Source organism: Mastigoproctus giganteus, chromosome 4, assembly GCF_048544385.1.
Source record: "Mastigoproctus giganteus isolate SK-2022 chromosome 4, ASM4854438v1, whole genome shotgun sequence".
NCBI lineage: Eukaryota > Metazoa > Arthropoda > Arachnida > Uropygi > Thelyphonidae > Mastigoproctus > Mastigoproctus giganteus.
This window is the reverse complement of record NC_143578.1, coordinates 210,182,394-210,198,434: the sequence shown is the minus strand read 5'-3', so window position 1 is coordinate 210,198,434 and position 16,041 is coordinate 210,182,394. Positions and strand designations below refer to the sequence as shown.

The window sequence follows — 16,041 nt, the reverse complement described above, 5'->3', positions numbered from 1 at the left end:
GTGTTTTCCAACCTGTGATTCACAGGGTTTTGGAAAAAGCATTTCTGCAGTTGGAAACTCCCATTAGCTGTGAATGGAAATACAGGTATACTTATAACAAACTAATGTGTACTATATATGTTGAGCAATATTGATTATAGATTACTATAATATATTAATAACTGCAACTATTAATATACATATTAATATATACAGTCCATTCCGGTTATTTGGGCCACATCGAGACTAATGCATTTTGGCCCGATTAAGCAGCTGCTGCAATTATCCGAAGTTTCACGTAAATAGTTAAAAATACAATGTGCCCCCCCCTTTACAATTGGTTCACTGTACAATCAAATCATGTTACGATGGAGTCACCATAGTAAAGTACCGTTTACTATATGATGTGCAGTAAGCGCCAGTCATTGTGATCACGTTTGTGAATTGAATTTTAATTCTATTAAACAGCGATTCTAATTAACGAAAAATAGGAGGAATATTATCCACAGGCTATAAAAGCAAAGATATTAAGCACAAATTCACCCATTATTACCTTACCAATTAAAAAATTAAATGATACGTGAAAATCGGAATAATTAATACGTACTGTAATATGTACATACGAACTAGTTGACATTTGTGGGTGGGGGGTAAAATTTAAAAAGTAAAGAGATAAGCAATCAATAACAAAGAACATGGCACAAACAAATTGCAAGTAACACAATACTTGCAAGTGAGAATGGAGTAACGAGTTACAAAGCTTTAAAAATAGGAATGAAGAGAAGAGCTGAAAATTAATTTTTTTTATATGATTGAAGATTTCATGATAGTGTAAACACATTTCACCGTAATAACCCACAGAATTCTAGCTGTCGGTATTATCTCAAATTCAGTAAGATCGAGTTTACTGTCCGGTTATAATGAATAAATAAATTTTATGTTTATACTCCGGGACGACCAAACGGTCAGAGGAGTTATGGTAATTTCACTAACAGAAAAGCCCAATGAACAGGTGACTGCTAATTGTTTTATGGTTGTGACCTCCAGAATTTCGACCGAACCATGTGGTACCGTCGAAGACAATCGTAGGGTAATCTCCAGTGCTGCGGTCTCCTGCCCTGATTAAACGGCATGCTGTCCCAATTAAGTGAAGTAAACCCTGGCTATTTTCTCGATTGGTTTCTGTTTTTTAAGATTTGCCCCAAATAAACGGCTACCCCGATTAACTGGTGGCCCAAATAACCGGAATCCACTGTATATTCTTCTTCTGGCATTATAACCCAGGGTGGGTCTTAGCCTTCTCAACGATGTTTCACCAGTAAGCCCTCCCAGAAGTCAATCTTCTCCAACTTCTTATTCTCATGATCTTTAAGTTCTCTTCTATGTCATCCATCCATCTTTTCTGCAGTTTTCCTCTCACCCTCCTACTGGTAGGTTTCCATTTCATTATACTTTTAGTTGTTTTGCTGTCATCCATTCTCATAACATGTCTCAACCAGGCAAGTCTCTGGCTCTTCACAAATCTGACAACGTGCACACCCTGAATAAGATGGTCAAGTTCATGGTTCATTCTGATCCTCCAGGATCCATCAACATCTTATACAGGCCCAAAAACTTTTCTTAAAATTCTACGCTTGAATACTCTCAACGACTGCTCATCTTTACTCGTTAATGTCCGTAGCCAGGTGGGCAGGAGCAGCAGTGCGTAGCACACGCTTCTTGATTAGACCAGGGTTCAAGCCCGTGAGCCACCAAATACAGAGGATGCGGAAAGGTCAGGGAATGACCACTGCATATCCTCGGAGCAATATGGCCTTAGTTGCTAATGCTCCTAAAAAACCAAATAACAACAACAACTCGTTAATGTCCAAGCTTTGCAACCGTACGTCACAACTGGTCTAATGAGACGTTTGTATATTCTTAATTTTAAATGTCTGTTCAATATTCTGGACTTCATTAGTTTTTCGTGGGCATAGAAACATGTTTCCACTCAGTGTACGGGACTCTAATTTCATTAGTAATAGAGTTGGACCGGTTCTTAAATTTTCCATGTTATCTGCTGTTCTCCAGGCTTCCATACATTTTGTCTTCACTTCATTTATCTTAAGTTCTCTTCTTTGTGCTTCACTATCTAGCCTGGCCACTGTTTCCTCCAGTGCTCCTTTAGTCATAATAGTGACATCGTCAGCATATGCACAGACTTGCACTGTCTTTGTGCAGGTTTGTCCAGTCACTTCTAATTTTCTGACAGCCGCCTCCAAAACCAAGTTAAATAACACAGTGGAGGGTGTATCGCCTTATCTAACACCAGCGTTAATGTCAAAGGGAGTTGCCAACTCGTCAATTCTCACCACTGCCTTAGAGCCAGTTAGGGTTGCTTTTATGAGCCTAATAATAATTTTAAAAAGTTAATATATTTGTATGCATAGTTTAATACTTTTTGTGGTCTGTGACTTCAAATATTAAAGTAGATCTGTGTCTTCTGAGTAAAATATAAAAGTGGTTCGTATGAAAAAAGGTTGGAAAATTCTGCTCTAGGCTATTCTGTGCAGCCTGCAAGTGAAAATGCAGGTTTCACAGAACAGTCCAATAAAACTTTTTATATAAATATGAATCTTTTTTTTTTTTTTTTTTTTTTTTTTGGAAATTATCTGGCCTGCCATAGAAAGAATGTTGCAATCTGGTACTGAATCAACTTTTTATTCAGCATAATCACCATAAGGACTGTACACTCAATTCTGTGTTCCCTCACCCTTTCTAGACTCCTCATGTGAAAACCACAATCTTAGTCCTGCAACTCCTTGTGACAACATGAGTAACATCATTATTTGCCCCAATGTGTAGTACTTTTTTTTTTAGTGGAAAAATAAGGTGGGTGTGATAGCAGTGCATAACTGAAATCATTGATTGTTTCCATTGTTGCCAAAAGGCTTGCTGCCCTGATTTTTTTGAATACTGAATTACAAAATTTTTTTAAAAAGGTTGGATTACTCATTGTTAAAAAAAAAAAAAGAAGCCAGTTTCAAAACATAATTTTCATTATAACCTAGTGCAAAATTATTTGAATAATTTTGAAATTAAAAAAATCAGTGACAAAGTTAATGGAAGCTTTGTACAATCATAATAGTTTTCCAGAACATACTTTGAAAATTGCTACTCAGAATGGTTCTGAATCTTGGCTATTTCTTAATCCATATTAAAATATTGTCAATTATATATCTGTCAGAAAAACCTTTCTCTATATTATCTGCCACCTCTTACATTAAAAAACAAACCTAAAGATTGTAAAATTCTCTCTCTCTGAGTCGAGTGACTTGACAGATGCCACATTTAAAATTTTTTTGCTTTTTGTTTAAAATTGGAAATAAAATAATCCCCCCCCCCCACATATCTATCTTTGCCAATATTCTCTAAATGATTATAACTGTATATCCTATTTTAGTGTGAATTATGGCAATTTTTTTTTTTTTTTTGCATTTAACAGACACCAGGCAGGCGATAGTGGTATGTGTTTTACTGAACTCCACATTCCCATGATATCTGTGAGATGCTGCTGACAGCTATCTAATCATCTGTAGAGCTTTGGTTTCACCAGCTTTGCAAAAATAAAATGTGAACTGTTGATAAAAATAAAAATTGAGATTTTATAATTAAAAGACCTCATGTTCATGTGGAAATCACTATGTTGATCCTGTTGTAACGATCCCTTGAAGATAAAAGTTTTGTTGTTGAGATTCATTACAAGACGGAGGTTGGTGATTGCAGGAACAAATCGTGTAATGACTTGGACATCGTGTGAGCTTACCTGTTCCGCTTAGGGTACAAGTCATGGAGGGAGGGTAAAAAATCCCATGGAACTCGAGGGTACTGTGGAGCCCAGTTGGAAAATGTATATATTTTTTTAAAACTTACTTTAATACAGTCATTCCCTTCCAGTATGAAGTTTGTCTTTTAACTGCATCACAAATTCTCACACATATCTCCACTGCCTAAAAGTGGAACCTCAAACTTACACCTCCCATATTTCACCTGTAGACTGGGAATATCCCCTACTTCAATATGTGACACGCAGTCACAGGTCAGTTGGCACTAAACTACTACCAAGTATTGGAGTGTGCATGTGGCATAGGAAACTGCTCACTTGAAATTGGGCTAAGCAAGTCAAACAGGAGGAAACAATGAGCAGGAAGTTAGAATAGGGGAGACAAGTAAACCAAAACTTTAATGGAAAGAAAATGAATGAAATAAAGTGGAAATAGGAAAGCTAATGGTTAAATTGGGTATGTGAAAAAAAATTTATATATTTTTAAAACATTTTTAAACATATACATATACAATTTTTTTATATACACATACACATGTATATGTATGTACATGTGTGTATATGTATATATATATATATACAGGGTGATTCACTACCAGTGCGACAAACTTGCAGGAGGTTTAGGGGGCACAAAGACGAATTGGAATCACATAGCATTGCAGGGTCCGAAATGCCTTCGTCATGTGGTAGAGGACATTGAACAGGAGGCTGCGTGAACAGCGATCCCGCTGGAAGTCAGCATCTGCGAACCGTTTCTGTTGAAGAAACCAAGTAGCAAAAGTCCTCCGGAGTGGATAATCCGCAGATTCCAATGATTGGACGCGTTGCAGATGGTATGAACTCATTTGGTTTGTTGACAGTATCCTCCATACAGTGGATTGGGAAATACCCAATCGTTGGCCTATCGCTCGAGTACTCGTACTCGGATTGCCTTCTGCAAGGCGTAGGACATTCTCTTCATTGTCTGGCATCCTCGTCATTCGCTCTCAATTCATGTTACCTCTCGTGAAACAACCAGTCTCACGTAATCTTCTGTGCACACGTGCGAAAATCGTATGATGAGGAGCACGCCTGTGCGGGAAACGTTCCTGGTACAAGTGCAGAGTGGCGCGCCCGTTACAGTCCGCAGCTCCATACGCAAGGTGCATGTAGGCCAGTTCAACGTTTGAATACTCGTCCATCCTACTGCCTCGTAGGGAACCAGTTCACAAATGCTGACTTCCAGCAGGATCGCTGTTCACGCGACCTCCTATTCAATGTCCTCTACTGCATGACGAAGGCATTTCAGACCCTGCAATGCTATGTGATTCCGATTCGTCTTTGTGCCCCCTACACCTCCTGAAAGTTTGTCGCACTGGTAGTGAATCACCCTGTGTGTGTGTGTGTGTGTATATATATATATATATATATAGGTATATATATGTACACAAATTTTTCTTTAAATTTTTACTTACCCAATTAAGTATGATTCCCACAGCATATGTAGTACAAAAGGGCCCTTTCTTCAGATACCATCAGTCAGACCTGATTGAAGTGAAGCAGACACTGTAACTTTATTTTCTTAATTCCTTTTTCATTTCCTTTGCACAAAAAAGGAAGGTCTAAAGGTGTCTCAGACTGACACAAATCTGTGTTAATAGTCTAAATTTATTCAAATTTTTCTAAACAGTTTTTTTTTTTTTTTTGTCAAAGGTTATTGTAAGCTTGGTTCAGCAGTTATTTTTAAACTAAATATTTTTATTTTCATGTAAAGATGTATTTTCTTCACATCTGTAAGTGAATATTATTATATTGTTAAATAATGTAAATTTAATTTCAGCGTTTCCTTTCCAAAAATTTGTATGTAAATATGTAGTTAATAATTTTGGTGCAGTAGTAGTAATATTCTCCAAAATGTAAGTCTTAGTTATTAGATTATTGTATTAGCTATTATTTAGTATTTATACTAAATTATTTATTATGTATAAATAATTTAGTATAAATACTAAATTATTTATACATAATAAATTTGATTTCCAAGCCACGAACACAGAAATAGTGTGTTTTCAATCTCAGGGACAATTAATGATTATTTTTTGTTCAGGAAGGACTAGTGGGAAACTTCTAAGGCAGATGTTTCCAAACTTTTGTACCTTGTGCCCTTTTCATAAATTTCATGCTTTCCCCTTACCAGAACAAGTGTAAATAAACAAAATTGGCAAAATTTAGTTGAGTATACATTCTTTTATAAATTATACACGTAATCTCAGATATTGAAATAAAATATGCTTTTTACTTGAATTAGCGGGATGGTTTGCCCTTATTTTGTTAAAAAAAAGTTCTTCATAAAAACAAGTCCCCTCCTCTTCCAAAATGAAGTATACCCCTGGAGGCATGCCCAACGTGTTGGGAACCTTTGTTCCAGGTGTATTAGCTGTAATAGGTACAACACTCTTGCCATTGGGAAAGACTAGAAATATCTGGTCTGGATCAAGTTCTGTATCCTTTTTTATTTTTTTCTCCCTACCTAAAATTTGTGGACCTTGAAAGATTTGAGTCTAGGTTTTAATAGTAAGTATGTGATTTAACACATTTGTATTTATATTCACTTAGTTGGATTTCAATGTATAAAATACAGTGTACAGATAGGCATTTTTGAATTTTTTTTTCAGACCTCCATTTGGTCCCCGTGGTCCCCCTCCTAGATTCAGAGGCCCTCCTCCACCTCACATGAGAGGTCCTGCTCCTCCACACATGCGAGGAGGTCCCCGCATGATGGGACGACCTCCTCCACCAGGATATAGAGGTCCACCACCACCACCTCATTTTGATCCAAATTTTCCACCACCTCCAATGCCACCTCCAGGAATGCCACCTCCTCCTGGTTTACCACCACCTCCACCTCCTGGAATGGGTCCACCAGGCATACCACCTTCTCCACCACCTGGAATGGTAAGATTCCTGAAAAATTTAAGAATTTTCAAACAACCTGTTAATCTATAAGTAACAGGACTTTTGTGAAAATCTCATTGATTATTTATTTGCTCCCTGTATGTCATGTCTTTTTTCCCTTCCCCCTTTCTCTCCCTTTATGTTTTATCTCCTTTTCCTTTTTATCTCTCTCTTCCTCTGTGTTTTTTCTCCTTTTCCTTCTCTCTCTCTCTGCATTTTATCTCTCTGTTTTCTTTCTTTTTCCATTCTCTTGATTTGTGTTTTTTCTCTTTTTCCCTTTCTCTCTCCTTATTTTGCTCTCTTTTTTTCTTCCTCTCTTTCCATTTTTGTTCATTCTTACTTAATTTTCACTTTCATTCTTTTCCCCTTTACTCTCTTTTCTGTTTTCTTGTTTCTTTCTCTGTTTTTTTTTTTTTTTTCCTCTTTATCTTTCGATCGGTTCCCCCGTCTGCTTTTTTCTTTCTATCTTACTCTTTTCTCTCTCTGAACTTGTTTCACATTTTATCAGTTGGTATTATGTGTCAATGTTAATAAATGTTTTGGGCGCTGTCATGACAGAATGCTTCTCCATATCCTGTGAGATGTGCGGTACAATTTTCCATATATTATTTTGGCAGATGCATTGTCTGCTGCCTCTGAGTTCTATTCTCGTGTAATAGTGTTTCTATTTCATGTCTTGTTTCTTGATGTATTCAGCTGGGATCTCTATGGGCTACTCCATGGGTTCCAGTAGTGGCTCAGCCACATCTATCCATTTGTAATGGAAAACATCACTGAGATTGTGTAATGGGAAGTTGACCTTCCTTGTTGAAACCAAATTGCTGAGAAACTTCAGTATTCTAGTTGTGGTATCAACCGACTTCTCAACATAGGCAAGTTAATCTGGTTCTTTACTATTCAGTAAAAGAAGTATGGTTAAAAAATGTGTCTAGTTGATGTTGCTGCTGAAACCATTACGTGCAGTGTATTGTGTCTCCAGAATGTTCTTTGATTTTGAATTTTTTTGGTGAAATGCAAAATAACACAGAATCAGAATGCAAGCTGAACCCAAAACGGACTATAACACAACACAATTCAAGTAATATATCACTGGTATAGACAGAATATTTTTGCCTTACCTAATGGACAATTTGACTACAACAAATGAATGCATATTTGCTTCATGTTAAAAAGTGGTTGTAGTACTAAATTGTTTTGTAATTTATATATGGTTATGGCAACACGGTGTTTATTGTTTCTGTAGTATTGTATGACAAAGGAGAAGGAAATTCCTCTGAAACACTATGTAACCTTAGAATACAGGAGTGATGTTGATCATGGTGAAAGTATTTTTATTGATCACTTTTCTTTGAATTTCATTTTTAAATTCATAATCATAGTCTGCTATCCAATTTTATAGTACCACCCATATTTAATATATTAAACGCAAGAAGGCCATAACTAAAAAAAATTATCTCGAGTTATGTTTAGAGAACTGAATGCAAAACAGCCACATTTGCATTTATAATCTACATGAAAAGATGTAAAATAAAATAATAAGAATAAAAACAAATTAATAATAATAATAAAAAAAATTTTTTTTTAAATAATAAAAATTACTAAGAAAAAAGGAAATGGACAACCTATGCATTTCCCTCCTTCCTTAGGTAATTATCCAGTTGACCTTTGAATTTCCCCAGACTGTCAGCCTCTACCACCCATGTAGGTAACTTATTCCAGTAATTTATAGTAATTTATAACTCGCTGGCTAAAATAAAATGTGAACTTTTTAAAATGCATGTGAACTTTCTAATAGAAAGATTTGATCAAAAAATTGTGTGAATAATTTTATAATTCTTGGATCATAGTAGTAACTAAATTGTGAGTGAGATTCATATATATTGACACCTTTTTAACATGGCACACAAAATTTTAACTTGTCATTATGTGCCAGTCTAGTGGAAAGTTAGTATTATCAAATTATGTATGAAAGCAAGCTTAAAAAGCATCAGCAAAAAAAAAAAAAAAAACCACTTCAGCATCACTTATTTATTCCATCTAATAATTTGTCTGTTCTTAATGAAAAGCAGCAGAAAGTTTTGTTTAGTGATGAAAAAAAATCAGTCTGAGTGGCAGCAATTCCCGTACAGTTTTTTCAGTTTAATTCAATCTGCATGATTCAGCAATCAGGACTGCGAAGGTTTCCACCAGTGTAATGGTTTTGGGTGTTTTTCAGTCAGTGGCAATAGTAAGAGTGAAGTTCTTTGACAGTGCTGTGAATGTGAATGGCATGATATATAAAGGCATTTATTTCTTCTCAAATGATCACCTCAGCGAGAGAGTATCAGCAATAGACAATTTATTTTTCAAGGTGACTGTCCATATCTGCAAGCAAAGAGAATTTTTGTTGTTAAAAATGTTGAAATTTTATCTTAGCCTATTCATTGGATATGAACTGCTTGGAAAATCTGTTTTCATGACTCATGGCTTTGTCTCAAGGTTTTTCGTTAACTCTCATCTTTTAAGAAGGTGGGAAGTTAATAAATAGATCCTCAATTGAAATAAAGGTGTAATGGTTATATATTGAGTGGTACTTCATTAGATACACCTATTTTTTCATGACATGGATCTCTCCTTCAGCATGATTATATATCAAAATGGCAATAGTATTGTGTATTCTTTCCATGTGATATAAAGCAGGTGAGTGGATACATAGGGATGCTATATTTGGGCAGTTCACTGCAAGAATGGGTAGGAAGAAAGATTGAAGTGACTTTGGAAATGACATGATAGGTTAGTGCCAGCATGATTGTCTTGGAAATTTCAGCCTTACTGTGATTTTCATGTACAGTTGTGTTTTGGGTGTATCAAGGTTGGTCCAATAGCCAGATGATATCCAGCTAACAGCAATCCTTTAGTCAGAAACAGATCATTGCTGCAAGAGGCCATCGGAAGCTAACGAGATGTGCACATAACAGATGGTCATGGCCACTATAGCTGTTGCTCTTGCACCAGAAAAAACAGAAATCAAACAGCATAAGAAAGGCTGCAGTCATTCAAATCACAATCTAGAGTAATGGTAGTAACTAAAGAGGAATTTCAGAATGCACAATTTGTACCTTGTCATTGAAGGGTGGTTGCAGCAAACAGCTGAACGGGGTTACACTCCTGTCAGCAAAAACAGGAAGTGTGGTTGCAGTTGCTCAGGAACACCGACACTGGGGAGTGTAGGATTGGAAAGCTGTCGTCTGGCCTGATGAATCCCACTTTCTGTTTTGTTTCGTGCTTGATGGGAGGACCAGAACACATGCAAAATGTGTGAAAATAGCATTATTCTATGGATTCATCCTGCAAGCTGTCAGCAAAACAGCTTTGTGGTAGTAAAATGGTGTGGGGAATGTTATCAAGGTGCACATCAGACCACTTTGACACCAGTGGAGCACAATCTGGATGCCATTAGTAATTTAGAAAATGTTTCCCAGCTGCTTCTCTTCATGGCTACAGTATTCATGGAATGGCATGCCATAAATGTTTGAATGGGTTCTTCCAACAGGATAATGCACCAGTCACAAGGCCAGAACTTTTTCCAGGAGCATGAGCGTAAATTCGGACTACTGCGATGGCTTCCCACTCATTATATCTTAATTCAATTGATCTCCTATGGAATGAGCTCTTCACATTACAGATTAGCAACTATCCAATTTGCAACAACTGTGAAATACACTGAGTTAAGTTGGACCAGCATCCTTGTGGTATGCTTTTGACACCTCATTGTGCTCATGCCACAATGAATTTGGGTTGTTCTGATGGATAAAGGGGGACCTACTTACTTTTATATAAATGTATCTAATAAAGTGGCTGCTCAGTATAGTATTGAAGTAGGATTATTAAAAAGCCTGGTGTGCATATGAATAAATACATTGTAAAGCTATTATATACTCCCCTAAAACAAAAATTGATATTTTGGTTTGGTGGGGGGGGTGAGATTTGCTAAAAATGATAATTTCTTCAGTCAAATACACCATAACAATATAATGCTTATAGTGCCCACAGCTTTCTGTTAATAATAATTAAAAAAAAAATTAATAAATATGTAATTTGAAACCAAAAGTGCAAAAACTAAGTTGGAACAGCCAAGTTGTTATTAATTTATCTGGCATTTTGTATGCACATATGTATTAAAAACTTTTTTCCCTTCTTTCTATTAGCGTCCAATGTTGCCACCACTTCATGTTCCTCCTCCAGGCTATCCTCCTCCTGGTGGTGGGCCAGCTCAGCCAAATTCACAATCACTTACAAATGCAGCATCTGCCCTTGCGCTATCAGTAGCTGGCATTGATCTTACTGGTGAAATATGGGTAGAAACCAAGGCTTCTGAAGGAAAGGTAAGTTTCATTTATATTTTCAAGTACTATATAATATCGGTGTAGATACACCATAGTTAACCCATATATTTGAACTATGTATGTAGTGTAAAAGGCACCGTTTAATAGTATCTCATATTGTGGGTGCCTTCACAACGAGATAGCTGGTATTGCACTACTTCAAATAAATAATGCTTCTCTAGTAGAGAAGACTACTGTTATTTATTTTCAGAGGATACCACCACCCAGACGATCGTTTCAAAGCTAGTGGGCTTCATCATCAGTGGTCAGGCAGGTACTCTGGTAGTGCAACATGCCATCACAGTTGTGAAGTTATATCCACAATATGAGTGATGGCATGGTGCACTACCAGGGTACCTGCCTGCCCACTGATGATGAAGCCCACTAGCTTCGAAACGATCATCTGGGTGGTGGTATCCTCTGAAAATAAATAACAGTAGTCTTCTCTACTAGAGAAGCTACAAGAAATTGGTTCTTGGTTTTCCAAGAAATTTTATGCCGAGTTTTGAACTTGTCTAGCCATCCCACAGAAGCTTTGAACTCATTTACTTCCATAGATTTCGCAACCTCCAAAGCCTTTTCCCTAATAATAGGCCCATTAATGGGAATTTTTTTTAGCAAGTGCGCGACAAATTTGAAGTCTAACAGTTTTCGGGAATGATTTTTTGAACCTGATCATTTACGTGTTGCCAAAATTGTTTGAGCAGTTCATTTTTTTCCCTTTAGGATGTCGCTTACCTGCGTCTTCCCGATTTTGAATTTTACAGCGAAATTGCGAACACTATTTTTTTGCCGATCATACGTGTTAATGAGTTCGACTATCTTTTAAAGTTAAATGTTTACGAGAAGACATTGTGCACTTCACACGACACTGAACAAAACTGAAAACTGAAACGACGAAAGGCCGACTATATTCCCCCCCCCCCTCCCTGCACACACCGAATTCATCAGAAGTTTTACACGTGCCTTAAAATTCTTGAAAAAGGGTTTAGAACCGCGACGTAAACCTTGATAAAATTCAGAGAATCGCAAATAGAAAATAAACACATGATTGAGGCAATGCGTGGAAGAAAAGTTCCTAGAAAAAGGGCCGTGAGCTTGCCCGCTGTCCGTTATGGGGAGATCAAATTAAGTGCTAATCTAAATGAAACAGTGCAGATTGCCTATCTGCGTCCGTTACAGAGAATGTCCGCTAGACAGAAGCTGCAAACACGTTAAAACCAATGGAGGTGAGTTGGAGCATTTGAAAATGTCCGTTGTAGAGAGATGTCCGTTAACGAGAGGTGTCTGTTAGGAGAAGTTTCACTGTAGTTGCCGATACCCATTCTTTGCTATCAGGAAAAATTGAAATTTAAGTCTGTTGCTGAATGACATTTTCTGAAGTAACCATGAATCGACATATAAGAACTAGTGACAATATCGATGACGAGAGAAGGAAAATGAGGGCAATGAAGGTATTAAACCTTCTAAACATGAAATGTTGGCATTTGGTGAGAATGAAGTTAGAAAATTGTCAATTAGGCTTCAGTTAAATGAAAGAGATGCAATTCATGGACTTCAAGAATACCTAATTGAAAAGATGGTTTCGGAAAAATTGAAGAGTATTTGATGAACGCTCTGAGTACAATACCAATTTCATGGAGTGAATGTGAACGAGAATTTTAGCCAAATAAATTAATAATCCGATTCTCAGCCCAACCAGAGCTTGGTTGATGACAAAAACAATTTCTTCACTACTATTTCTTAAAACTGTAAGCCCACCAGTGATGCACTTTGATCCAGCAAATACATATTCTTGTTTATACTCCGGCACGACCACTAGGTCAGTGGAGTTTACAATAAATCAATCAATACAAATATTAATCATATTTAGCAGTCAGGGACTTAAACCCTGGCCCACTCAAAGAGCATATGCTACTGCATTCATGCTCCTGACAAATCTGCTACAACAGGCCTTGATTAGACTGAGGTTCGAGCCCGTGACCACCAAATACGAAGGATGCGGAAAGGTCAGGGAATGACCACCGCATATCCTAAAAACCAAATAACAACAACAACAGGCCTAAACAAGAATATGTATTTGCTGGATTGAAGTGTGTCACAACCTTTTCCCTGTACAGGAAAAGGTTGGACACCACTGGAGTAGAAGGTAGACCAAAGCCCATTGGGAATACCCCTTGATCTGCTTACTGTTGACCAGCGTGACTTCTCAGTATGTGGGACAGGTGGTCGGATAGGTTTTACCAGGTACCACCAAGTTGTAGAATGGTAATCCCTTTAGCTCTCTCAATTCTTGCTTAGGAGCAGCACTAATTTTCTAAGTTGCCTGAAAGCCAGAAGTGTGAACAGTGTGTTAAGTCTCTCCTAAGCCATTCGTTAGATGAAAATTTTCTTCATTCAACGGAAACTAATTTAAATGTAATTTCCAAGGGGAATTTAAAAAAAAAAATCACTTTAAAAGGAGTTTGTTAAACAGAGGTCCGACTGAGTAATTTAGAATTCTAAAAATGGTTATAGAGTTTTATATAGAAAATATCTTAACAATAGAGTGAAAAATGCAAATTTAGTTAAATACCTTTAAGCTTACTTGAATAGTAGGTAAATATGTGAAAACAATTTACAGAATATTACAAATTTCAAAGTGTACTGCATCCAAATATCACACGCGCTGTTAATGAAGGTACCGGTACGCCGTACCGTCCCAAAAAAAAGCACTGGTTAATAATGGCGGATAAGAATGAAAAAGCAACGTCTGGACACGGTATGAAGACTACAAAGATAAAAAAATGACTGAGTTTGAAAATTAAATTAGACGTTTTGAAGCGAATCGATTCTGGTCAATGATAAGTGGATGTGTACACAATAATTTAGGACTGGCAGGTTCAACTGTAAGAATAATTACAAAAAATAAAGAATTCATTTTAGCAGTGGGAAAGACAAATATCCCATAGACTGCAATTCACAAATAGATATGTTACCTTATGGTAATATGGTACTCACTTAGTGCTCTGTTTTTCCGGAACGAATTGTCAGTGTTAAGCGGGGTTCACCTGTAGTTATAAATCTTGACCCCAGAGGACAAAATGTGCACAATGCTACCTTATACCAGTGTTTATAAAGAAAGGAAATCTTTCTGCCATATTACAGTGTTTGGAATTGTCACTTTAAGATTCAGTTGTGTTTCAGCAAGACAAAGCATTACTAATATGCCACCACTATGAAAATTATTAGTGTCCACTTTATCCTGTGTGACACTTGCAGACGAGAAGATACTCATCTGAAATTTTCCAATTTGGCCTTCACATTCAGCAGATCCTCCCTTCTACCATCATAACTATGTGCAGTTAGCCCATTTATAAAGATCATCCTGCTTTTCTTTGCTTTCCTGGAATTTCATATTTTACAACAAACTCTGAGCCATCTTAACTAATATGCTTTAAATGGGTGTCAATAATAGGCAGCACTCCCAAGGCCATGACACCCAGGATTCAGCCACCCTTCCAAAAAAAGTGGTAAAATACTGGTCAACAATATCATGCACTTAGTATTAGAAATTAGCAACGTGATGTAAGAAAACAATGCTTGCTCAGAGAAAAAAAAAAAACCTAATCTCCCATTTCTTCCATTTTGTCCAGACCCTAAATTTATTCCAAGTTAATTGATTATTATTTGGCTGAATGCAAATTTCCCCAAATCTGTTCAGCAACTGCCCTTTACCAATTTAAATTTATATCCCCTGTGTGTTTCACCTGAGAAAAGATAAATAGCCTTATACACTTCAATTAGGTCACCACATGCCTAGTTTCTAGAGACAGCAATTTACAGATCCCTATTCTTTCTTGGAATTCCAGAGAATATCCTGTTGCACTTGCCTGCACCCTGATCGGTGTTTTTCTAAAATGGCATTTCTGTTCCAGATGTGGTCCAAATACTGCCTTCTATGTGGTATCATCATCTCTTTGGCCCTGCTGCCAAAGTTCCTGTATGTTACTGGCAGAACCCAGTGGGCTGTTCTAACAGCTTGCATCCACTGCTCAGAGAATTTCATGGACTGTTCATTGTCAGTGTTCTGCCAAGGTCAAGTCTAAGCATACACTCAACTAATTGTCTATCTCCCTATCCTCAGCAGTTGGCACATTATAGCCTCAGCAGCTACTGCACAGTAAAACCCAAACCAAATCCTATCCTCAGCCCTCCTCTTCATCTCCAGAATCCATCATCCCTCTCAGTTCATCTGTTGTTGTTTTCCTCATTTCTCTCTCTGGGCCTCTTCCCTTCAACTTTTTTGCTTATTGTGCCCTTCATCATCCCTCACCTTCAGGGATTGATGTCAGAATGTAGAATTCCCTTAGATCTTTTGCATACTCTACTACCTTGAGTTTGGTACTACCAAACGGTATGTTATTTCAGGATTATTGCTACCCAAATTCAGTATCTTACATTTGTCACTATTAAACTTCAGTTGCCATTTTCCAACCCATCTGTTTTTATTTAGATCCTCTTGAAACATACTCTGATTACTATCATTAATCATTGTGTCCACCTTTATATCATCAACGGACTTAGACATTAAACTTGAAATACAGTTGGACCTCTATATAATGAAATTGATCGTTCCCTTGAAAAAATTTGTTATACAGAAATTTCGTTATAAAGAAATATGACCTTTTCAACAATGAAAAATACTGTAAATTCAGAAATATAGTAAAAGATGGGAAAGAAGTGGGAATGAATAAATTTTCTAACATTTTAAAACAGTTTATTAATAAATACACATTAAGAAATGACTACTTACATGATGCCCACAATTTGTTAGTATACTTTTAAGAATTATGTCGTAAAATATTTGGTTATTTTTTGTTGTACACTGGATTGTACTGTACACTGTTCATAAAAATGTTCACATTTGTTTAAACTTTAAACACTCAGCTATATTTTGTTACA

The 16,041-nt window shown here is 36.7% G+C and overlaps 1 protein-coding gene across 4 annotated transcripts in view; it reads left to right on the top strand.

Moving 5' to 3' along the window:
• LOC150087366 (transcription elongation regulator 1) overlaps positions 1–16,041 on the top strand; it is a 329,370-nt gene that overhangs the window by 80,901 nt on the left and 232,428 nt on the right. For all 4 annotated transcript variants that reach the window (XM_090371153.1, XM_090371154.1, XM_090371156.1 and 1 more), the window contains 2 exons: positions 6,454–6,733; positions 10,921–11,097. In XM_090371153.1, the coding sequence (XP_090227279.1) occupies positions 6,454–6,733; positions 10,921–11,097 (457 nt within the window). The remainder of the gene's footprint in view (positions 1–6,453; positions 6,734–10,920; positions 11,098–16,041) is intronic.